Source organism: Lissotriton helveticus, chromosome 3_1, assembly GCF_964261635.1.
Source record: "Lissotriton helveticus chromosome 3_1, aLisHel1.1, whole genome shotgun sequence".
Taxonomy (NCBI): Eukaryota; Metazoa; Chordata; class Amphibia; order Caudata; family Salamandridae; genus Lissotriton; species Lissotriton helveticus.
The window spans coordinates 319999743-320024115 of NC_136061.1; the positions used below are offsets into that span (position 1 = coordinate 319999743).

At 43.0% G+C, this 24373-nt stretch overlaps 1 protein-coding gene across 6 annotated transcripts in view; it reads left to right on the forward strand.

The window, feature by feature from the left end:
- Nucleotides 1–24373, forward strand: part of LOC144822412 (multidrug and toxin extrusion protein 1-like) — an 887289-nt gene that overhangs the window by 391137 nt on the left and 471779 nt on the right. For all 6 annotated transcript variants that reach the window (XM_078679893.1, XM_078679892.1, XM_078679891.1 and 3 more), the window contains one exon: nucleotides 22462–22610. In XM_078679893.1, the coding sequence (XP_078536019.1) occupies nucleotides 22462–22610 (149 nt within the window). The remainder of the gene's footprint in view (nucleotides 1–22461; nucleotides 22611–24373) is intronic.

A 24373-nucleotide genomic window follows, 5' to 3' on the forward strand; every position in this document is an offset into this window, starting at 1 on the left:
TTCATTCCCTTGAGGAGGGAAATTTTGTTTGGCCAGAAACCCATGGTTGTTATTTAGCTGTGACCTACCATGCCCGCCTCCGGCTGTCATGAGTGCAGGTGGATAGAAGAAGCCCAGCGGCATAGCGCGCACACCCTTGCCTAATGGATCCAAAGGGGAAGCATCCCAGAAGAGGCGGCTTATGACATCACGAGATTTAAAGTTAACTATAACACAGTCACCTGCCACACACTTCTTAGTTTTGCCCACCCAATTGACCCTTCTACACATCAGAATATTAGCTGCGATGTTACTTTCACCCGTGCAATTTGCATTGCACCATTTTTCCGTATGGTTATGCAGCGTTTCATGATGTTCTACCTCCCCCGCATCTAATTTGGGTACATTTACCAGAACGGCTACAAAAGGTGTTGCATCGGGGGGTAGGTGCACTGGAGGTACCCTGCCCATCCGGTCTCCCGGAAGATGAAATGAAAATGAAATGAAATGAAAAGAAATTTATAAAGCGCATGGCTGCCCTTGAGCGTCCCAGCGCTGAAACCAAACACAGGACCACCACCCAAATACAACAGAAGCGAAAGCCTAAAGGGGGAAGAGATAAGTTTTCAAAGCCTTGCGGAAACGCACTAAATTGGATTCTTTCCGCAGGGCCATCGGCAGAGCATTCCATAATTGGCCTGCATTAATAGAGAACCGGCGACCGCCTTTTTGGCTCTGGGTATCACCACAAAATTACCATCATCCGAGCGAAGGGCTCGCGTAGGTTTGTAAGGGCGCACCAGGTCTCTAAGGATTGGAGGGCCTAACCCTTGCAAAGCTTTAAACACGATGCAAAGGGATTTAAATTTTATGCGAGCTCGAATTGGAAGCCAATGCAAGGCCTTGAGAGCAGGCTTAGCTGATGATCTTTTGGCAGTACCAGTGAGCATTCGTGCAGCCGCATTCTGAGCTCTTTGGAGCACATTCAGAGTGGATTCTGGTGAACCAAGGAATAAGGCGTTGCTATAATCCAGCCTTGACATGACTAATCCTTGCACCAGTAGTTTCCGGGAGTTTTCAGGGAGTAGCGGGAGGATCTTCCGTACTGACCTGAGCAGACCATAGCAAGTCCCTGCCACTCGTTTAGCTTGAGTGGTCATTGACAGTTCGGGTTCTAGCCAGACCCCCAGACTTTTTATTGCTTCTTTGGGAACTGGGGGAGCACCTAGACTATCCGGCCACATGAATTTGGGGAGTGTTGAACATAGATTGCCAAGAAGCATCAGCTCCGTTTTCGTCCCATTTAGTTTGAGCCGGGAGTCCGACATCCATGACATGATGTTGACTAAACACGATGCGAACTTTTCCCCCTGGCTTTCCGAGAGGGACAGCGAGACGATCAGTTGAGTGTCGTCTGCATAGGTTGCGATTTTCACCCCGAAGGGTGAAACCACCGCCTCCAGTGGGGCCATGTAGATGTTAAAAAGCGTAGGGCTCAATGAAGAGCCCTGCGGTACTCCACACTGAAGGGGGGTAGGCAGAGATCGAAAATTGCCTTCGCAAACCTGATAAGTCCGGCCACTCAAGTATGACGCGAGCCATTTGAGGGCCGACCCTCTCACTCCAATCTTCCCCAAACGGTTGATCAAGATATTATGATCAACCGTGTCAAATGCAGCGCTTAGATCCAGGAGGACCACCGCAGCGGATCCTCCCGAATCCAAGATGCATCTGCCTTCCTCCACCATTGAAATCAAGGCCGAGTCGGTTCCCTGGCCAGGCCGAAAGCCCGTCTGAGTACGACCCAGTAGATCGTTAGATTCCAAGAAATGCGAAAGCTGGCGATTGGCAAACTTCTCGGCGATCTTATTCAGCCCGGGCAGAAGCGAGATGGGACGATAATTCGCCAAATCGGCCGGATCAAGGCCTGGTTTTTTCAGAAGGGCCTTGACAATGCTTGCTTCCAACTAGGTGGAACAATGCCATGGGTGAATGAGGCATTCAGCAGGTCGATAGCTGGGCCTGCAATGATGTTCGTAAATTGCTTGAGGATCCGAATGGGCATGGGGTCCGAAGGGGAGCCGCTCTTCAGGGCTGAAAGCTCCTCACAAAAAGCCTCCTTTGAGACGAGGGAGAAGCTATCAAACACCTAACGGCTTTTCCAGTAAAACACGGTTAGGCATTGTTGGCGGCATGGGCGTATATCTTCCATTTACAACCTTCCCTTTAGCAGACACAGAGTTTTCTGTGGTCATATTGATTACTGGGTTAGATGGAGGGTTAATTTCTATAGGTGCTGGAACCTGGTGGACATGGGGACATTTCAAATTTAGTAATGGGGGTGCAGGAGCTTGACTAATCAGAAAATCATTAATGCGTTCACATTTTTTCAACAGGTTATTAACACAATCCTTCAGAGTCTCAGTTATGTCTGTTGCAATCTGAATTAAGGCCGATTCTAGCCTATCAGAGAAAAGTTTTTCCAGAAGTAACGTGAGACCCTCCTCGGTGATGTAAAAAGCCCGCTGGCCCCCAGATTGAATGTTGGCCGCATTTTCTTTGTCACCCATGACCTCAGTTGAAGGAGGTATAACAGTAATAGGAAGTACTGGAGAAGGCAAAACTGTGGGAGTCTGCGCCAAGTTTGTCCGGCATGATTCAATTATGACCCTCGGCTCCAGTGGAACACAGCTAATGGGCGAGGAAATTGTAGAACTAGTGCTTCCGGATGTAGTTTCAAGGCCCAGTGCACGTTCAGAAACAGCTATCTGGGTGGATAATTCGTCCACTTTTGATGTCAAGTATGTAATTATGCTGGTCGTATATTTAGGGACCTTGGCTTTAACTTCTCCCATCACCGGAGTAACTAATTTACGCTTACCCATGCTGTCAGGGATGTAGCCCGTCCCGTCCCTGGTCGTCCTTGGACGGCCTTAGACGGCCCGCCCTCTGCCTGGGCTCCGCCCGGCGTCGCCCGCGCGCGTCCCGCGACGCGGGAGGAAGGGCTTGCTGAAGTATGCCTCCCGGCGGAAGTCCCAGCTGGCAGGCGGCGTCCCCGCAGAGCAGGGGACGCTGGGGATTGTAGTTTTCCCGCCCAGCCCCTCTCGGCGGCCGCGAGTGGTTTGCGGCGGCGGGGGCGGCAGGGAAGGCAGGGAAAGTAGGGAAGGCTGCAGTCCTGGCAACACAGCGGAGTGATGGCGATGAGCCCTGTAGGCAGCGGAAAAGGTCCCCGCTCTGCCGAAGGAAGGGCTTGCTGAAGTACGCCTCCCGGCGGAAGTCCCAGCTGGCAGGCGGCGTCTCCGCAGAGCAGGGGACGCTGGGGATTGTAGTTTTCCCGCCCAGCCCCTCTCGGCGGCCGCGAGTGGTTTGCGGCGGCGGGGGCGGCAGGGAAGGCAGGGAAAGTAGGGAAGGCTGCAGTCCTGGCAACACAGCGGAGTGATGGCGATGAGCCCCGTAGGCAGCGGAAAAGGTCCCCGCTCTGCCGAAGGAAGGGCTTGCTGAAGTACGCCTCCCGGCGGAAGTCCCAGCTGGCAGGCGGCGTCCCCGCAGAGCAGGGGACGCTGGGGATTGTAGTTTTCCCGCCCAGCCCCTCTCGGCGGCCGCGAGTGGTTTGCGGCGGCGGGGGCGGCAGGGAAGGCAGGGAAAGTAGGGAAGGCTGCAGTCCTGGCAACACAGCGGAGTGATGGCGATGAGCCCCGTAGGCAGCGGAAAAGGTCCCCGCTCTGCCGAAGGAAGGGCTTGCTGAAGTACGCCTCCCGGCGGAAGTCCCAGCTGGCAGGCGGCGTCCCCGCAGAGCAGGGGACGCTGGGGATTGTAGTTTTCCCGCCCAGCCCCTCTCTGCGGCCGCGAGTGGTTTGCGGCGGCGGGGGCGGCAGGGAAGGCAGGGAAAGTAGGGAAGGCTGCAGTATTGGCAACACAGCGGAGTGATGGCGATGAGCCCCGTAGGCAGCGGAAAAGGTCTCCGTTCAGTGTTTACATTCGGAATACTACACAGGGATTACCGCCTCCATAGGTTGCCATGCAGCCCCGTGACCTCTTGCTTGTCAATTAACTTGGTGGTCAGTCCACAGCACTGTCTATAGATCACCATCTTTTTTAAGACGCGGCCGGCCGTGTAGGGTTGTAGGCGGCTTGCTGTGTTTAACATTTGAAAGCCCTGCTATTATCATTGACTTGCTTGCACAGCTGGATTTTAACTTGCCGGCCCGTTGGTTGTAGGCGATTCAATTCTGTTCTTTGCACTGTATTCTGTCAATAAAACAGATTTAATACAAAAAATCATGGGGATGGTGGGCTGCTGGGGTCAGCAGATCATCATGTCCGTGATTGCTATCAAATAAAGCAATCTTTTTTTTTGTAAAGCAGACCGTTTTCCTTAAAGGAAAACTGGATGCTTTACAAAAGAGAAAATAAAAACTGTTCCTTTCATTTACAGACATTCAGAAAGGGGAAGGGGTCCCTCTGGGACCCCTTCCCATTTGCGAATTGGTTACCACCTGCTTGAAGTAGATGGTAAAATGCGAATGTTTGCGACCGCATTCACGGTCAGTAAACATTTATGCATGCCGATGCGATTCGGGATTAGGAAGGGACGCCCTAAACACGCCCCTTCCTAATAGTGAATCGCAAACCCATTTTGCGATTCAGTAACAATTTACCGAATCGCAAAATAGGGTTTGCTGCAGCATAAGAGCATTTTTTTGCGTTCGGAAATGGCAGATTCTGCAAATTGTCCGTTTACGAAGGCAAAAAATGCTTGATACACCTGGCCCAAAATTCTCTATCTATTAAATGGGAATTCACCACTTAAACAAAGTAGTAAAAGGTAGTGAACATCAATAAAACCTAGTACTTACTTTACTTACATCTAAGACTTAAACCCAGAACGCAGCAAAAATCAAACCGCAGAATACAGCTAAATATGATAAAAACTACATGGCTGCCTTTTACCTTCTCTAAATCCAGCCATTAGCCAATCACATACTGACTTCTCATCTCCATGTACCGGTATACCATGGCACAATATATACCTACGTTAAAAAAAACTATAACTTTAATACAACTTGCACTATTTACAAATACTGCCCAAAATTTTCATTTACACCTCAGAATGTATGTCTTTGCAACATATCATTTCCATCCGATCACACACTTTCATGCTACATCTGTTTAAATAAACACACTCCACCCTATGACACTCCAGTCAATGCCACTCAACTTGACGCCACTCCACTTTACCCTATTTCACTCTGTGCCACTCCACTTTACATCACTGAACTATTTGCCCCTACACTCCACACTAATCGACTGCACACCACTCCTTTCTACTCCAATACACTCTATGCCACTCCACCCTTCACATTCTACTCTACTATACTGTACACAACTCTATCCTACGACACTTCAGTCTATGCCACTTCACTGTTTGCCCTTCCACTGTATGCTACTCCACTGTACAGAACTCCACTCTACAACACAAAAATATATGCTATTCTATCGCAGTCTACTTTGCGCGACTTCTGTGTACACCACTGCCCTATACGCTATTCCACTGTATGCCATTGCACTCTATGCCACTCGACTGTACTCAACTGCAGTATTCGCCACTCTCCTCTACCACAATACAATATATGGTATTACACTGTACAACACTAAAATCTAAGACACTCCACTACACAAAAATCCACTCTACCTCACTACAATCTACGCTACTACACTCTATGCTATTCCACTGTTTGACACTGTACTGTATACCACTCCACTATATGGCACTCCCCCGAATATTACTAGACTGAACTCGACTAAACTCAATGTTATTCCACCAATCACTAGTCCTCTGTACCCTACTCAAGTGCACACCACTCCATGTATGCTACTTTACTGTACGCCACTACACTCTATGCTAGTTCACTCTAAATCACTCCACATTACACCACTCCCTTTTACCAGACTCCAGTGAACGCAATTCTGCTATATGCCACCCCACTGTACACCACTCCAATCTATGCTAGTTAACTGCACTGTACCTCACACCACTCTACTCTACACTACTCCACTATATGCCACTCCTACGTATGCCACTCCACTCTATGCTATCCTATCGTTCGCCTCTCCACTCATTCCACTCAATGCTTATCCACTATACACCACTTCGTTCAATGCCACTCCAGCCTATGCCACTCTCGTTGAACTCTGCAGACCTCTCGTTCCTAGATAAATATGATGTTTCTACTATATATAAGGAGCATTCTGCTATACATAAAAGTGCAGATTATAATGGAGTATAGCAACATTTGTTAAATACAATGAATGCAATAACAACAGCATTACATTTCCATTAAAATAAGCTTGATATTCAGGTGGAACTTCTAAACACTTCAACAGTTTATGTGGTGGGCATTGACACAAAATTACAAAACTTGACTCAGGCTCAGACTGAGGTCAATAATCAATTAATTAGATGCACATGTTCACACATTTTAGATAAGATATTGACCTCCCAACAATAGTAGGATCATATTTTGATGAAGTTAAAAAAACAGTTGGGAAATCGTATCCGGAACGATCCCTTGGTTATCATAACAAATTGGGAGCCTGTGTACCTAGTGGGAGTGAGCTAAAGAATCTAAAAAATGGTGATGGATTAAACCCAGATCAGTTGACTTGGGGTGAGTGTTTGATTTGCTCCATCCATTATCCCCTTTGGTATCGCTTTGTTCGCCCTAAGTTAGCAGGGTATGCCCAGACGTGGGTCCCTTGCTCACTGTACCACTGGATTCAAGATAGCCTGGCTGATGAGGATTGTGAATCTGAAACCGGTCCAAGGATGCTTGTTTCCGGTCCAGGGAAGACATGGCTTGACAGTTCGGGCTGGACTGTTCACCTGAGTCACAGGGTAGGACTGATTTGCATATGGCCATGTCTGAACTGGGGTGGTGGAGTGAGCTAAAGAATGGTGATGGATTAAACCCGGATCAGTTGACTGGGGGTGAGTGTTTGATTTGCCCAAGCGCTCCGCCCATCATCCCCTTTGGTATCGCTTTGTTCGCCCTAAGTTGGCAGGGTATGCCCAGACATGGGTCCCTTGCTCACTCTACCACTGGATTCAAGATAGCCTGGCTGATGAGGATTGTGAATCCGAAACCGGTCCCAGGATGCTTGTTTCCAGTCCAGGGAAGACATGGCTTGACAGTTCGGGCTGGACTGTTCCCATGAGGCGCAGGGTCAGACTGATTTGCATATGTCCATGTCTGAACTGGGGTGGTGGAGTTAGCTAAAGAATGGTGATGGATTAAACCCAGATCAGTTGACTGGGGGTGAGTGTTAGATTTGCTCAAGCGCTCCATCCATCATCCCCTTTGGTATCGCTTCGTTCGCTCTAAGTTGGTAGGGTATGCCCAGACGTGGGTCCCTTGCTCACTTTACCACTGGATTCAAGATAGCCTGGCTGATGAGAATTATGAATCCGAAACCGGTCCCAGGATGCTTGTTTCCAGTCCAGGGAGGACATGGCTTGGCAGTTCGGGCTGGACTGTTCCCATGAGGCACAGGGTCAGACTGATTTGCATATGGCCATGTCTGAACTGGGGTGGTGGAGTGAGCTAAAGAATGGTGATGGATTAAACCCAGATCAGTTGACTCAGAGTGAGTGTTTGATTTGATCAAGCGCTCCGTCCATCATCCGCTTTGGTATCGCTTTGTTCGCTCTAAGTTGGCAGGGTATGCCCAGACGTGGGTCCCTTGCTCACTCTACCACTGGATTCAAGATATGTTATGTTATGTTATTTTAATTTATACAGCGCGCTGCTACTCGAAAGTGTCCCGGCGCTAACAGCAAAAAGACAGAGGAAGCACAGTTACCAATTAAAACAGAATGGTTTTTAAGGCTTTCCTGTACAGAAGAGGGCCTTGAGTGGCTCTCAAGGCCAAGGGCAGCTCATTCCATGCCAGACAAGCTTTGCGGACAAAGGAGTTACCCCCCAATCGCTGGCGCTTAAACTTCGGAGTCCGCATCAGCAGCTGTGAAGAGGAACGCAGCTGTCTCACTGGTGTGTAAAAAGCAGGTCTCTTCTGCAAATAGCTAGGACCAAAACTGTAAAGGGCCCGTTGCACAATTGAGAGCATTTTAAATTTCAGGTGAATTTCAACAGGAAGCCAGTGCAATGACCGTAGAAGAGCCTGGGCACTGTGCCTGGAAGACAGCCCCCCTAGGAGTCTGGCAGCCAAATTTTGACCCACTTGTAGTTTCTTCACAAGGAAACCTGGGCTGCCGACTAGGAGGGCGTTGGCATAATCCAGGCGAGAGAGAATCAGTGCTCAAACAACCGTCTCTCTGGCCGAATTCGGCAAGAAGGGCAGAAACTTTCTCAAACTTTTCAACACACCAAAGCAGGTGCCAGCCAGTTTTTTTTACATGCATCACAAAATTCAGATTCTCATCGAACCAGACGCCAAGATTTTTGGCGGCACACTTATTCTCAGGCGTGCAGGGAAAACCAGGGGGCCAGAATCTCCTTCTGAAGTCTGGAGCAAAAGAGCCAAACAGCATAACTTCAGACTTTCCCTCATTACATTTAAGCTGCGCATTGGCCAGCCAATGAAAGACCGAAGACAAGCACTGATGGGGTCTCTTAACCGAGTCCTCCTCCTTGCTCCAGGTAAACAGCAGCTGAGTATCATCGGCGTAGGCCATCACCTTAGCCCCCAGTGACTCCGCCAAGGAAATCAGTGGAGTCACGTAGATGTTAAATAACAGCGGGCTAAGCGATGACCCCTGCGGAACCCTAGTGGAAACGCTCATGGGCACAGAGGCACACGGAGGGAGCCAAACCTGCTGCGATATTCCCTCTAAAAAAGACTTGATCCATTGTAAAGCCGACCCAGAGATTCCTATTTCAGATAGCCTGGCTGACGAGGATTAATAATCCGAAACTGGTCCCAGGATGCTTGTTTCCGGTCCAGGGAAGACATGGCTTGGCAGTTCGGGCTGGACTGTTCCCATGAGGCACAGGGTCAGACTGATTTGCATATGGCCATGTCTGAACTGGGGTGGTGGAGTGAGCTAAAGAATGGTGATGGATTAAACCCTTATCAGTTGACTGGGGGTGAGTGTTTGATTTGCTAAAGCGCTCCGTCCATCATCTCCTTTTTATCGCTTTGTTCGCCCTAAGTTGGCAGGGTATGCCCAGACGTGGGTCCCTTGCTCACTCTACCACTGGATTCAAGATAGCCTGGCTGATGAGGATTATGAATCCAAAACCGGTCCCAGGATGCGGGAAGACATGGCTTGGCAGTTTGGGCTGGACTGTTCCCATGAGGCCCAGGGTCAGACTGATTTGCATATGGCCATGTCTGAACTAGGGTGGTGGAGTAAGCTAAAGAATGGTGATGGATTAAACCCAGATCAGTTGACTGGGGGTGAGTGTTTGATTTGCTCAAGCGCTCCGTCCATCATCCCCTTTGGTATAGTGTGAGCATGAAGCAGCAACAACAATGGAGAGATGTGATCCCAGATAATACTAGAAGTCTGTCTGGGTGTAGCCAACAAATCAATGAATGTCAGGGAAATGAGAAAATCGATTTAAACCAGGGTGTTATCTCCCTATGTTCAACCTCAGGAGATACCTTCAGTGATGTTCGGATTTGAGGATTAGGAAAAGGCTGCAGAAAGTTCGGTATATGGCCAAGAAGTCAGTCGCTCCAGTAGCCTCAGTAGTAAAATCTAGGGGATGTTATCCTATTTTTAACCTAGTTAATCCGAAATGCCAAGACAAGGACGGCTCCCAAGAGGGTACGGAATCTCCTTCCGATGTATTGTAGCATCTGAACCCCGAATTGAGGAGTGAGATTCAGGCTTTTGAAAATGGAAGTAAAAAAGAAGACCTTCCTGCCACAGGTACAATGATGCCTGATACAGTCAGCATTAATCATGGAGATGTGATTAGGTATGACAACAAGCCCCATTGTTTGAGAAAGTATAAGCAGACTCTAGGATCTGTATGTAACAATATAAACTGTCATCCTCCACAGGAAACTAAATTAGAAGTATATAAAGGCCCCCGTCTCAAGATCAAGCATTGCACATACAGCAAAGGTTAATTCCAGTTGATAAGAAAGCCCAGTGTCACTCAGAGTCTAACGCCCCTAAAATAATCTAAAATATGAATCGAGCTATAGTAGATAGCATAATAGGCCCATCAAGATCTCTACGCACAATACAGGATTATAATTCCCATGATAGGGGAAAGTTAATACTGCAGCCTTCAAATTAATCTTGGTGTACTTATGACAGTCTTAATCAGAGTTTAATCTTGAAAATAATCTAACCATTCTAGATTTATTTTTCATCAAAACCACTGATCTGTTGTCTGTGCAGTTCAAACAATCACAACCAAACTCTCTTCGTGAGTCCACTGTAACAACTTGGATCACTAATGAAATTTTGACTAAAATCTTAGATTCAAGTGTGTACTTTATGGAATGTGGTATTAACGTGGAGATTTGGGCCGCTTTAAAATACCCCACGATCTTAGAGGTACTGACCCCTAAAATGGAAAAAGAAAGAATACAGGTGGGAAGAAATAAGTCAAATCCAGTATTTAGAGATGCAACTGACCCAACAGATAAACAATCTTGCCGTTTAGGCCTGCTGATTACTAATACTCAAACTGGTGGGCGTATCTGCGAATGGTTACCTAAAAATAACGTGTGTGGAGGAATGGTCTTGACTTCCAGCTACTCTTGCAAATGTTCATTGAGTAGATGAGAACTGAATGTCATTAGCTTCAGATGATAAAGATGTGCAATTAAAATGATGCTCATGAAATGTGCATGGGCTGTCCAATTTACTGTCTGACCCAGATATAACTTCATTTTTAAATTCTTTTACAATTGTATTATTTCAAGAAACATGGAACGTACAAGCGGCACCCCTGCTTGGGTTTAATGAAAATAATCTGATGGCAGCGCACACTAAGAAATCAGGCTGTGCAAATTGTGGGCATTCGTGCTATATTGAGGCTGATTTAAACTTTGTAGTAGAAGTGGTGGATTTTGATTTAGACTGGTTACAAGGTCTTGTTTTACTTAACAAAGAATGAGGTCTAATTATGATCAATGTATTCTTAAGTGCCAGGAACAATAAGACTACACAGTTGTATGTCTTGCGGGATATCCTAAGTACATTAATAATCTGGCACCCAGAAGCAGGTCTTATAGTTTCTGGTGATTTTAATCTGCATTTGATCTCCTTTAATTCTGTAAAGGGTAAGACTAATGTAATTGCAAATGAGTGTTGTGACATAATGTTCCACGCTAGGTTTAACCCCTTCCATGCTGGTGACGAACCCCAGCCGTCACACTCCACGGTGCTCGTGTGCTGATGATGGCTGGGGTTCGTCACGGCCCCGCCCTGCTCGTGCGGCTGCCGCACACGGGGGGAATCGCGGCCGCACGGAAGGGGTTAATCTGTTAAAAGAAAATGAAGGCTTATTCCATCATTTAAATATTCTAAACATGGCTCAATTAAGGCCATATGCTTATTTCAGAAAACGTAAGATCAAAATTGTCTGAATATACGGTAACCCCCGACTCAAAAGTGATCATAATCATCAGATATTGAATTCTTTAGTGAAGTGCACCCTAGATTTAACGAGCTTCTCAACATGTCCCACTCTTCATATAATCTGAAGAGGTAAGTCCGGTATATGGAAAAACAAGAGGAGGCAATATGAGCTGCTAAATCACTAATAAAGGATGATTAGGGAGTTGTCGACATGATTAATAAATGGACCTACATAACATCATCTCTGGTGGGGAAATTTGCAGTTCAACAGCATACAAAATCAAATAATTCATTAAGATCTATATATCAATGGTTTATTTATAAGATGTTTAGGCTAAAAAACATCACTGAATAGAGCTGTATGGGTTGCTTACTCCCACAGATTCCATCAATCCTATTCTGTTTAAAAGGATAACATGATGGCACTTAGAAAAATGTATAAAAAAGAAGTTTAGAAGGCTAAATCTAACTATCAAAAAGGCCTTTGGAACAGCTTATTATCTGCCTCCAAATGAACAATGCAAAAAGGTTTTGGACAGTAATCAAGGAGCTCGAAAGGGTAGGCAGCAGGGAATTTTTTGTAAACATATTGGAAACTGTTTGGGTACATTTTATTACTAATCTGTATGGCACGGTGGATCAACCAGGTATGTATTTTTGTGATGGGAATAATATTACACCAAATACTGATGTGGAGAGCAGTATGTACCAGGGAATGAATAATATTGTGAAAGTTAGCAATGCCTGTTTTAAGTTGAATATTAAACTAGAATGCATAAGTTGTAATGGAGTGGAATTCGTACTATTGGTGCTCCAGGTCCCAACGGTTTGCCTAATGCCATGTTCGGATGTATGTCGTTACGACGCATAATTTTACAACGACTTCCTTTACAACGCATTTTTTACAACGCAGGATCCTTTACAATGAATGCCTTTACAACGCATGATATTACATCGCAGATGCCTTTACAACGCATACCATTATAACGTAAGTATAGGTAAGTATATAATATTATTTAAAATTTTAATAAATTAAAAGTAATTTAATTTTATTTAATTTAATTATTATTATACTTTATTTTTCTTATTGTTTTTATATATATATATATATGTTTATAAAATAATGTAAGTGTTTAAAACAATATTCTAACTCCATAGGGGTGAAATAATAGGGTAAGTGCTGGATAGTGTAGGGGTAAAAATTACTATTGTAACTCCAGGGGGATGTAATAGTAGGGTAAGTGCTGGATAGTGTAGGGGTAAACATTACTATTCTAACTCCAGGGGGGTGAAATAGTAGGGTAAGTGCTGGATAGTGTAGGGGTAAAAATTACTATTCTAACTCCAGGGGTGTGTAATAGTAGGGTAAGTGCTGGATAGTGTAGGGGTAAAAATTACTATTCTAACTCCAGGGGGGTGAAATAGTAGGGTAAGTGCTGATAGTGTAGGGGTAAAAATTACTATTCTAACTCCAGGGGGGTGTAATAGTAGGGTAAGTGCTGGATAGTGTAGGGGTAAAAATTACTATTCTAACTCCAGGGGGGTGAAATAGTAGGGTAAGTACTGGATAGTGTAGGGGTAAAAATTACTATTCTAACTCCAGGGGGGTGAAATAGTAGGGTAAGTGCTGGATAGTGTAGGGGTAAAAATTACTATTCTAACTCCAGGGGGGTGAAATAGTAGGGTGAGTGCTGGATAGTGTAGGGGTAAAAATTACTATTCTAACTCCAGGGGGGTGTAATAGTAGGGTAAGTGCTGGATAGTGTAGGGGTAAACATTTTAATTAATAATAAAATTACTTAAATTCATATTTTTTATAAATGTTATTTTTTTAATTTTTATTATAATTATATACTTACGTTGTAATGGTATGCGTTGTAAAGGCATCTGCGATGTAATATCATGCATTGTAAAGGCATTCGTTGTAAAGGATCCTGCGTTGTAAAAAATGCGTTGTAAAGGAAGTTGTTGTAAAAGTTGCGTTGAAATGGTTGTATACCGCCATGTTCAGTGCCAATAATGACATGTGGGCTGAAATTTTAACCAAATTGTTTAACAAAGTAATGACATTGGAAACTGTGCCAGCATCATGGCAAGGTAGTATACTCCAGCCTATTTACAAAAGCAGTCCATGTGATAATCCGGCTAACTATCCGATAATTTTGTTAACTTATGTTGATGCTAAGGGGTTTGCCTCAAGTTTGTTGGAAGAATTGGAAAAATGGGCATCACATCAAGGTATAATGTAATGTAATGTAATGTAACGCGTTTTTGTATAGCGCATGGTTACCCAGAGGCATCCCAGCGCTGCGGTAGAGTCAGGCTCAGGAGGGAAAAAGGAGAACAGAGAATCATTTAGGAAAAATGAAGGTTTTCAGGAGCTTCCGGAAGCGCAGGTGGCAGGGTTCCGCGCGCAGTTTCAAGGGAAGAGAGTTCCATAGCGAGGCCGTATTTACAGAGATGCGGCGGCCTCCTGTGCGTGTTTTCTTGACTCTAGGCACTCTCGCCAGGTACTCACTAACGGAACGCAGAGGCCTATTAGCCTTATAGGGCATATCTAGGCACTTCATAATCGGGGGTCCTATGCCTTGAAGAAGTTTATGGGTGATACATAGAGATTTAAACTTTATCCTCTCCCGTATGGGGAGCCAGTGGAGCGATTTAAGGGCAGGTTTAGCTGACGTCCTCAGTGAAATACCCATTAATAGCCTAGCTGCGGCATTTTGAGTCTGTTGGAGCTTATTGACGGTAGCTTCAGGGGCTCCTAAAAAGATCGCATTACTAAAATCTAGTCTGGACAACACCAGTCCTTGTACTAGTAACTTCCTAGAGTGCTGTGGGAGAAGAGGAAGGACTTTGCGGGCAGACCAGAGAAGACCAAAACAGATGCCTGCTGTTTCTTTAGCTTGAGTTTTGAGCGAGAGATCCTGCTCCAACCAGACCCCTAAACTTTTAATTTCTTTTTTTGGGCTGGGAGGAATCCCCAGACAGGCAGGCCAACTGGAGGTGGGCATTGAGGTCAGCTTGTGACCAAGTAACATGATTTCCGTTTTTGATCCGTTTAGTTTAAGGGAGGAGTCACACATCCAGGCATGTATCTTCGCAGACATAAATGAAGACTGTCCGGGCATTGAACGAGTTGGGAAAGTGAGACGACAAGTTGGGTGTCATCTGCGCAGCTTACAATTTTAATCCCAAACGGGGCAACCACATCCTCCAGGGGGGCCATGTACACATTAAACAATGTGGGGCTCAATGATGAGCCCCACTCATTCCACTCAATCAAACTGGTTTTCGGAAGCACCAATCTACAATTACCAACCTGTTGGCACTTACTTTACTTGCGTAGTGGGCTGTCTTAAAAAAAAAAAAAAATTAGATATTGCCTTTATAGATTTAAAGGCAGCTTTTGATTCAGGCTATAATTATTTTGTACACGTATACCTGGGTTAAAGTCAGGCTGGGTGATGGTGGTTCTTTATCAAAGAAAATTAGAACATATAATGCTTTAAAGCAAGGTTGTGCTCTTGCACCTTGCCTTTTTAACTTATTCTTATCAGATCTTTTTCAGCACTTAGACTCAGTTAACATCCATCCTACAAGGCTGGTGAGGTGCTAGTTAGCTATGTTTAGTATGCTAATGATACTATATTCTGAGCCAAACCCCTATTGGCCTACAAAGACTCATACGTGCTTTGATGATTATATTTAAATAAATGGACTTGAACTGAATGTCAAAAAAACTAAAATTATGAAAATTGGACGAGCAAAACAGAAGTTTAATTCATGGGGGGCCAGAGCTGGGCCACTTGAAGTTGTTAAATCATACAGATATTTAGGAGTGGTGTTTTATAAGGTAGCCTCTTTTAAGTATCATTTTAAAGTTCTAATGGCAAAAGATAACTTTAAATCACTCTTTTAAATGTTTGCAAAAATCATTAAATTGCCAATCTTTTGAACATTTTCTTAAAGTCATGAAAACAAAGCTCCAGCCAACCCTTTCATATAGCTCACCCATTACCAGAAGGAAAGATGCAAAGTTACTGGATTTATTAGTAGTTAAGGATTATAAAGCAACATTTGAGATTCCCAGGTCAGTGGGTCAAGCTGAAATAAGACTGGCGTTTGGTCTCCAAAGGCAGTGCCGGGTGTCACAAGGAGCTTTTCTGAAACGTATGTATTCTATGTTTTCCTCTGCACCTGCTTCTCTAGCGAACAAATGCTGGCTAGAAATAACAAAATCTGTCTATGCTGCTCATTGGAGTTCTCATATTTAAACCTGCCTAAAGGATATGGTCTCCAAAGTGGGCTTCAAGAATTAATAATGCCCAATTACAAAATAATCATAAGAAAACAAATTAAAACTGAATCCTTTCAGAAGGATAAAAATGTGTTTGCAGTAAAAAATCATGCATGGTATGTGATTAATTTACACCAGTGGTTACACATTCAGCCACACCTGGCTGCTCATTTTTAGGCAAAAATAGAAAAATACATTTTTAAACTTACTAATGGGAATGAATCCAACAAAGGAGGGCACACTGCCTTGGATTCAGCAGTGGCCTGATACCAATTGAAGACTTTGTGGATAGCCACATAAACCTTTATTGCATTTAGTGTGTGTGTGTCCCAAATTGCTTAAAAATCAGCGTATTTTCTTGAAACACCTATTTGAAGATTGGGGTTAGATCAGCTCGCCAGGCCCTTATTATTTCCCTATCAGGCAAGTCCATTCCATTGCTATGCTAATTGATACATTTTTATTTGCTGCTGAAAAATGTTTGGTATTGACTGTCTAAGATGTATTATAATTATATCCCTTGGCTTCAAGAGAAATCTTGAATGTATTTTTATCCTGTTCATTTACACTGTACTGTGTTTTGTAGGATTTAGTGTTCATGCTGCTAGTGAAAAACATTAGTACTGTAACAACTGTTATAGTAATAATTGATACACTTTCAAAATAGGTTTGCACAATGGAACTGCTGTTTACTGTCCGTTTGCACTTTAATATGCAATGATCAAGCCTATGCCTAAAAGATTGTAAAATGTCTATTTATGATGCTTGAACAATTCTGATCGGCTCTATTGTATAATTATAAATATAGTTATACATTAATAATAATATTCGTGGTACCGTTTTGGAATAAAAAAAGCTTGCCATCAATTTTAGTATTGGCGGGTTTTTATATGTGTCCACGCTTTTTTTATATTGTCCAATTGTTAATGATGGAATGATTTTTGTTAATCAAGCAATGAAGACATTATTATTATTATCAACTTAATTCAGTTGTGTTCCATGTCAGGGCAACCAGGCCATGTCTTGCCCATGAAGGCTTTCTAGCAGAGACGCTTTAAGGCGTGGGTAATTGCCAAGGGCACCCTCCTTACAAAGGACCCCCTTGGAAGGACACCTCTGTCAATTTCAGATTTCAGCCTTGCTTCTCTCTGCCTCTGAGTCTTTCTCGCTTTTCTCAGTGGCATCCTAAGGACATTTGTGGGTTCCGGAAATATATATTTCAACAGTTTTTCTGTGCACCCCATTTCTGAAAGTTTGTTTGCCATCAAGCAGGTTTCAATCAGCAAAAAATAGGAAGTAACATTATTAACGGGGACCTCAAACTATGTCTTTTACAGGGCCCTTAATATTCTTCACACTACACTACTTTCTAGCTCTCTTCGTCTTCTCAACTTGGCGCAAAAGTCAACAATCTTTTCCATCATCTTAGTTGATGGTTCAGATTTGTAGTAATGGAAACTAAGGCTTCTTCCAGGCTTGTGAATATTCATAGGCACTAGCCTTTCTGTGGCAGCCTTCTTGCAATAGTTCCCTACTCTGGAAGGTGGGACCATCTGCCTCTTTCTTTCTGTGGTAACTCTTGCAATACCTTCTCTCCTCTGGTAAGTGACACCTTTTGCCTCTGTGGTTACTCCATCCTGCCCATGAACAAGATGACAAGGAGCCCCACAAATGCTCCAGTTAGGTGTCCTGACATCAGTCTGTTTTTTTTTAAACTCAAAGACACAGATCTTGAGCTTAACTCCAACTTGTGTTTTTTTGTCACCAAAAAGGCAAAGTTATCCACACAGTTCCATGCCACACAACTCAACTCTACACATTCCCAATCCACATCACATAATTCAACACCAAACCACATAGTTCAACTCAACAACACAATTACACAACACACCACATACATCCAATCCACACCACAGAATTCCACATCAGGACACAAAATTCAACACACCACAAAATTAAACGCCCGTACCAAACTCATTCCCCACAGAGTTAATTTGTGGGAAGGGAAGGTGTAGGGTGACATTAGGGGAAACATCCTTTACCACGCAACTTTTACCACGCAGTGCTTTTACAACGCAGGTTTTACAACGAAAACCATTACAACGCATTGCACTGGGGGGCGCTCTAGGATAGGGAATAGTATTAATTTACTATCCAACACCTTCCCTACTATCCACGGGGACTGGAGTTGGAATAGTAAATTAAACTATTCACTATCCAGCACCCCCCAAAGCAATGCGTTGTAAAGGCTTGCGTGGTAAAACTTGCGTTGTTACAGCATGCGTGGTAAAAGCATGCGTTGTAACAACGTACATCCGACATTAGTCAATCTTTATCTCCCAAACGAAGAATGGGGACTTGGCGCCCCAGTCCTGAAGTAATTCTGTTTTGCTGCACAGTTTCAATGGGTCATCCTGTGGCTGGATTTCAATGCTACCAGGAGGCCCAAATATTACAGGAAGCTCTGAGTGGTGTCAACATTGCTGAGCATCTGTTACATGAGGTTAACCTCATTTGCTCCCAGACACTGAAAAATACTGATGGTGCAGATACTTATGAAAAACTGCACAGTGGAGGTCTTATGCACTGGAAATTCCACTGCGGTCTTTGCCTCTGTCTAGGAGGGTAAGGAGCATAGCAGGCCATTTATAATGGTGGAAGGTAGGTATCACACAGGTAGGGCATATATTTGCCTCAGGCCTACTAACAACATTCACAGATATGAGAGAAGAGTATGGGCTCCCTCACATACACTTGACAGATCTCTAGAAATGCTCAAGTCAAACTGCTACAATTTAATTTTCTTCACCAGATCTATCCGGCGTCATGTAGACTGTACTCCATGTTCCTGGTGGTAGACCATAAATGCTCAAGATGTGCAGCAGTGGATGCAACATTTTATCATATCACATGCTCATGGCTTGTGTTGCAGCATTTCTGGTGGAATTTCTGCATGTCACAAGATGTATTCTGGGCTTACTACAAAGGCCTAAGGTATATAGAGACACCTGTTGGCTCATTGATTAACATTAGCTGTGGCCAAGAGAGACATTGCTATTCATTGGTAGTCAAACCACGCTCCCTAGTCCTCAAATATTGCAGAGAATAAGGGTCTGGATTGAAACAGAAGATTTGGTGAGGAAAAAGCTAAACTATAGATATGGTGAGTGACAAGAGTAACATGGAGGGACATTATCGTATTAGAACTAACTTAAAAATCTTTTTTTAAATTATGTTTTTGTTAATTTTTTTAATTGCAGTGTAGAACAGTGAACACTGGAGCCCTTCCCAAGTTGTTTGGCACATAGATTAATGTAGCATATTTCATCTTTGGCATTGTAAGCCACAGTTTGTACATATTAAATCAACAAGACACATTATGGGCATTACAATGATAGCCAACCCATTTTGCAAGTTGTAAAAATTGGAGTAGGATAAAGCAAGTGGACTCCCACTGTTCACGGAACAAGGAAAGAGAGGAGGCAATAAGGGCAAGTTCAGAAAGTGAGAGTAGGAAAAAAGAACAACAATCCAACATGATGAGAGCTCTTCAGTCCATATCATATGAATTTTATCATGTTAAGGCCGTTCATGTACAAAACATCTTCATATCGTTAAACAGTGCCACAAAACAATACAAGGGTGTGTCCTTACCAGTGGGGGACAGACATGCAGCCCCATTGGATCTCAGATGCGCTACAGAGCGAAAACTATCAGGCCATGGGAGTAAACCGGTGGGAGTGTTCACCGGCGAGCATGTGCGGGGAGGAAGGAGGTCCAGGGAAGGATGTATGTTGAGTAAGTCTATGAACGGCTAGCGGTAAGTATAGTGATAATCACTGTAGTATTGCTTATTAGTGCAGCTAGAGTGCCTGCTTTTGACATTCAGTGCTTTCAGGGTGGGCGTTCATCATTTTTGGCTTCAACCGCGATTAAGTATCTTTCCCATTTCTAACCATCCGTGCGAGAGTCACACATCATGTGTAGTGTTCTGAGAGTTTTTGTTTCTGCTCTGGTCCAGAACGAACTTTGCAATCTGATGCAAAATTTCTTTGAGACCATCAATCTCTTAACATCAAAAGGAACAGACTGATGTGTGTTTCACTTATAACTTTGAAATTGTACGTTTTTTCACTTTTCGGTATTGTGTCTATAAACGTTTTTGTCTCAGTGTTAGCCGTATAGTCCCAATGTAATGTACATTATTTCTCCCACAGTCCAAGTTTTTTTTTATTGATATGTCCAATTTGTGTATATAAATTAAAGAAAACAATAAAATATATATTTAAGAAAAAATATTAATGTAGAATGTAAAACGTGCCCCATACCAAATATCCAGCCAGAAAAAAAAATGTATAGGCCACAGCAAATCAGATCAGAGGTACCATAAAATTCTGAGCTAATGACTGAAGTAATTAAATCAGTAGATATTAAAATATTTAGTATGCTGGTTAATCGTACCAGTAGCAAGACTCCTTCACTGGCTTGCACAGTTCAAAAAGATTGCATTAAAGAGCAACCGTGTTCCTAGAAGTGTATAATAAACACCACCATCCTCAGTATTCAAAATATATAGCATGCAATTTTTAGGTCTGACGTTAGCCAAGACCTTTTGATTTTTTCTAAAATTATATGTATAATATACTTACTTAGAGGGACTTTCAGACACTTCTCTTCATCTATTGGTCTGTTGTTTTGTCATTCACATTTTGCTTCTACCCGCTATAACATGCACAATGGGGCAGTGGGTCAGCCTACTTAAGCCCATGGTTAACTTTACTTTCAGTGACTGCATTTTGCTCTCTCACAATGAGCACTCCTGTGCAAAAGGTAGTTCCCTTCAGTGCCAGTGCTTTTGTTTTAAATTTGTATTTACTTTAGTGTTGCCTTTCTGTTTAGCAGGTAGCAGGACCCTTTTGATGTACAGGGCACATTACAGTTTTTTTAGTCCTTACTCCTGCCAATGCTGTTGTAAATTCATTTTGGTGTGACATTTATTTATTTGACTGCTGTTATTTCACAAGTCTGAAAATGTTGTGGAGAACAAATCATTTTGAAAGACAACAGTAACACAAACAGCAACTTAACAGACCTCTGAATATAAACACATGAGTTTGCTGTATCTTTGCAAATTGGTTTGTCTGTTGTTTTTCTTTCCTTCTTTCTTTACTCATTCTTTTCTTTCTTTCCTTTTTGCTTTCTTTCTTGCTTTTTGCTTTCATTCTTTACTTCTATTTTTTTCTTTCTTGCTTTCTTTCATCCATTCTTTCATTTTTTCCCTTCCTTCTTCCTTTCTTCATGTTTCCCTTCTTTCTTTCCTTCCTTGTCATCTATCTTGCCTTCTTTCCTTGCATCTTTCTTGCCTTCACTCTTACTTTCCTTTTTCCTTCCTTTATTTCTAACATCATGTCTTCCTTTCATGCCTTCTATCTTCCTTTTCCTGCCTTTTTCTTGCATTTTCTTCTTTCCTACCTATTTTCTTCCTTGTTTCGTTTTTCATTTTTTTCCCTTCATTCTTTCTTGCATTTTTTCTTTTTCCTTTCCTTCTTTTTTCTTTCCTTTCTTCATTATTTTGCTCCATTCTTACTCTTTTTCTTTCGTTACTTCTTACTTACTCTTATTCTTTCTAAAAGGTTAGCGGCAATGCCAGACTAATTGGCTTTTTAGGTGTGTGTTGGCAAAGACCTTTTGAGTTTACTAAAATTATGTCTATAACATAGTTCCTTATAGGGAGGTTCCAGACAGACTTCATCCATTAGTCTGTGGTTGTATTATTCACATTTTTATTTCAGCACGCTTCAGCCATTATTTGACTTCACTATGAGTTACATCATGCTGCCCTTTCTCATGTTAAAAATGACGCAAAAGTGGCGAAAGGGGCTTGTAAATCTGCCCCTGAGTTCTTAAAAAGTTGAGTAGTGGAAACCCACAGGGCTGTGAAAGGGCATTTTTGTTTGCCTTCCACGAAAATCTGAACAAGGACATTTAGAAAATGTCTCTTGGAGGCAGGTATTACATTTAAAATAATTGGCGTTAGCTCTTGCTTCTGTAGGTAGGAAAAACATATCGCACTTGCCACCCAATTTTTCATATGTTTGAGAAAGATTTGACTTGTGACAGATTTTATTTAAAATTCCAGTATTTTTGTGCCCAAACAATTTTTACCCTAATTACATGTTTTATTGATTTTTTTCTGTTCATTTGGGAGTCTATTCCTTCATGAAGTTCTTAATGTATAACCCTTTTTGTGCCTTTATTAAACTACCTCTCTTGAAACCCTAAGGAAAGGGATCAGCTAATATTATCCGTTTGCCATGTTTGTTAAGGAGGACATTTCGTTCAGTCGGATAATTAATCAGTTACCATAATTCCCTGCCATGGCATGTGAGCAGCAGATTAAAACCTCAGCCTTAGGACACCTCACCCTGGAGGAAGTGATTTTCAATACTTTGAGTTTCTCATAACTCTGCCTATTATAATAGCTGATATTTCAAAGAGGTTGTTTGCCGGGTTCCCATATTTATTTAGTGCTGGATAGATGGTGTATTCTGCGATTTTCTGTGCGTGAATTTGGGTTACCAGACTGACTCTATTGCACGTCTCTGTTTATGTCTTCAAGATCTATGGAAGCAGTAACCTGAAGCGTGTTGGTGTCATACTGCAGAGGGGAATCCTCCTCCTCCTGCTCATCTGCTTCCCCTGCTGGGCTCTCTTCATCAACACCGAGAACATTTTGTTACTGGTGCGACAGGACCCAGAGGTAGCGAGGTCAGCCATGATTATAATTAACAGATTCTCTTGTAAAGTTATGTCTGAGTCTGAAAGATGCTGCTACAAAGCTCTCTGTTTACCAATAACTTCCCGTAAAAATCAGGCATGAGTTATCATCCGAAAACGGTATTTTCAGTTCCAAGTGCTGGGTCATGGTGAGGCTTTGCCTGACTTTCAGTTTGTGAATAAAAAGGCAATTCCTGTTTGGCATCTAAATTAAATAGAGTACATAATATACAATCAGATGCTGACTGCAATAATGAACATATCTCGGGCATTCCGCCCTTGATTCATGAGAAGTACCATACGACAACCAGACCAAACGGGACAACATCCTGTCCTGATCCAAAATAACCAGGCCCTGAGGAAGCCCCAGGCCCGATGGCCATGTAAAGGGAGCGAAACACGTGTTGGCTGTCACTATTCTCTATTTACCTGAGAAAAAGTCTCAGACTAAAGCCACTGCATAAAAATATCACAAATGAGCAACTGCATATTGGAATTCTTTATGTGCTGAACTACGATCTCTAACTTTGTCCTGATACTTTCCTGATACTATACAATCAGGTCTGATTTTGCGCTTGCTATTGTGGGAAAGGATGCAGCATGCAGTAGCTTTTAAAAAATATTTTTTATTAGGAAGAGGAGGCAATGTAGGCTATGAGCTAGTAGAGTTGCTGACTTTGGAACTAAGGGCCCGATTCACAGAATGAACTTAAGACTCAATCCTAAACTTCCTACTATTTTGGTATTCACAGAATGCACTTACTACTTTTGGCATTCACAGAATGAACTTACTACTTTTGGTATTCACAGAAGTTAGGATTTTGTCTTAAGTTTGTCTTAAGACAAACTTAAGACAGACTTAAGACAAACTTAAGACAGACTTAAGACAAAATCCTAACTTCTGTGAATACCAAAAGTAGTAAGTTCATTCTGTGAATGCCAAAAGTAGCAAGTGCATTCTGTGAATGCCAAAAGTAGTAAGTGCATTCTGTGAATACCAAAATAGTAGTAAGTTTAGGATTGAGTCTTAAATTCATTCTGTGAATCGGGCCCTAAGGAACCAGGAAACATATTTACAACAAAGTGACGAAGTGCGATGTTAGCCTTCCTGGCTTAACGCCACACTCTGCCACTTCAGAAACTCATGGCTGCACCATATTTACAACAATGTCATGCAGCCCTGCATTTCGCCCTGTGCTGGAGCTAAACTTAGCAGCTTAGCGCCAACAAAGGCACCCTTGCACCATATTGCAAGGGTGTTTGTGTTGAGGTGAAGATAGTTTATGTGCAGGAAGGTCTCTCTTCCTGCACATAAACAATCTTTAAATGACGTTTTGTACCTTTATGCTTCATGCAGTGCAGCACACATAGAAGTTGCAAAATGTCATTTTTTTCATTATTTAAGTACAGAAAGGGTCTCCTTCCTGCACATAAACAACCAATGGCACTTTGCTATTCCTGTGTGTGCTGCACAATTCAGCACACATGGAAAAGCAGCAGCCAGGAGAAATAAAGCATGTCTCCTTGTCTCGCCTATTTAAGACCAGGGGGTATATTCACAAGCCCCTATCGTCACCACAACGTACCCTTTTCATGTGTGCTGCGTTATGCAGCACACATAAAACCAGCAAAAGGCCAATGATTGTTTACGTACAGGTAGGTCCCCCTTCCTGCACACAAACAATATATTTTTTTAAATGCCGTTTTGCAACATCTGTGTGTGCTGCATTAAGCAGCACACATAGAAGTTACAA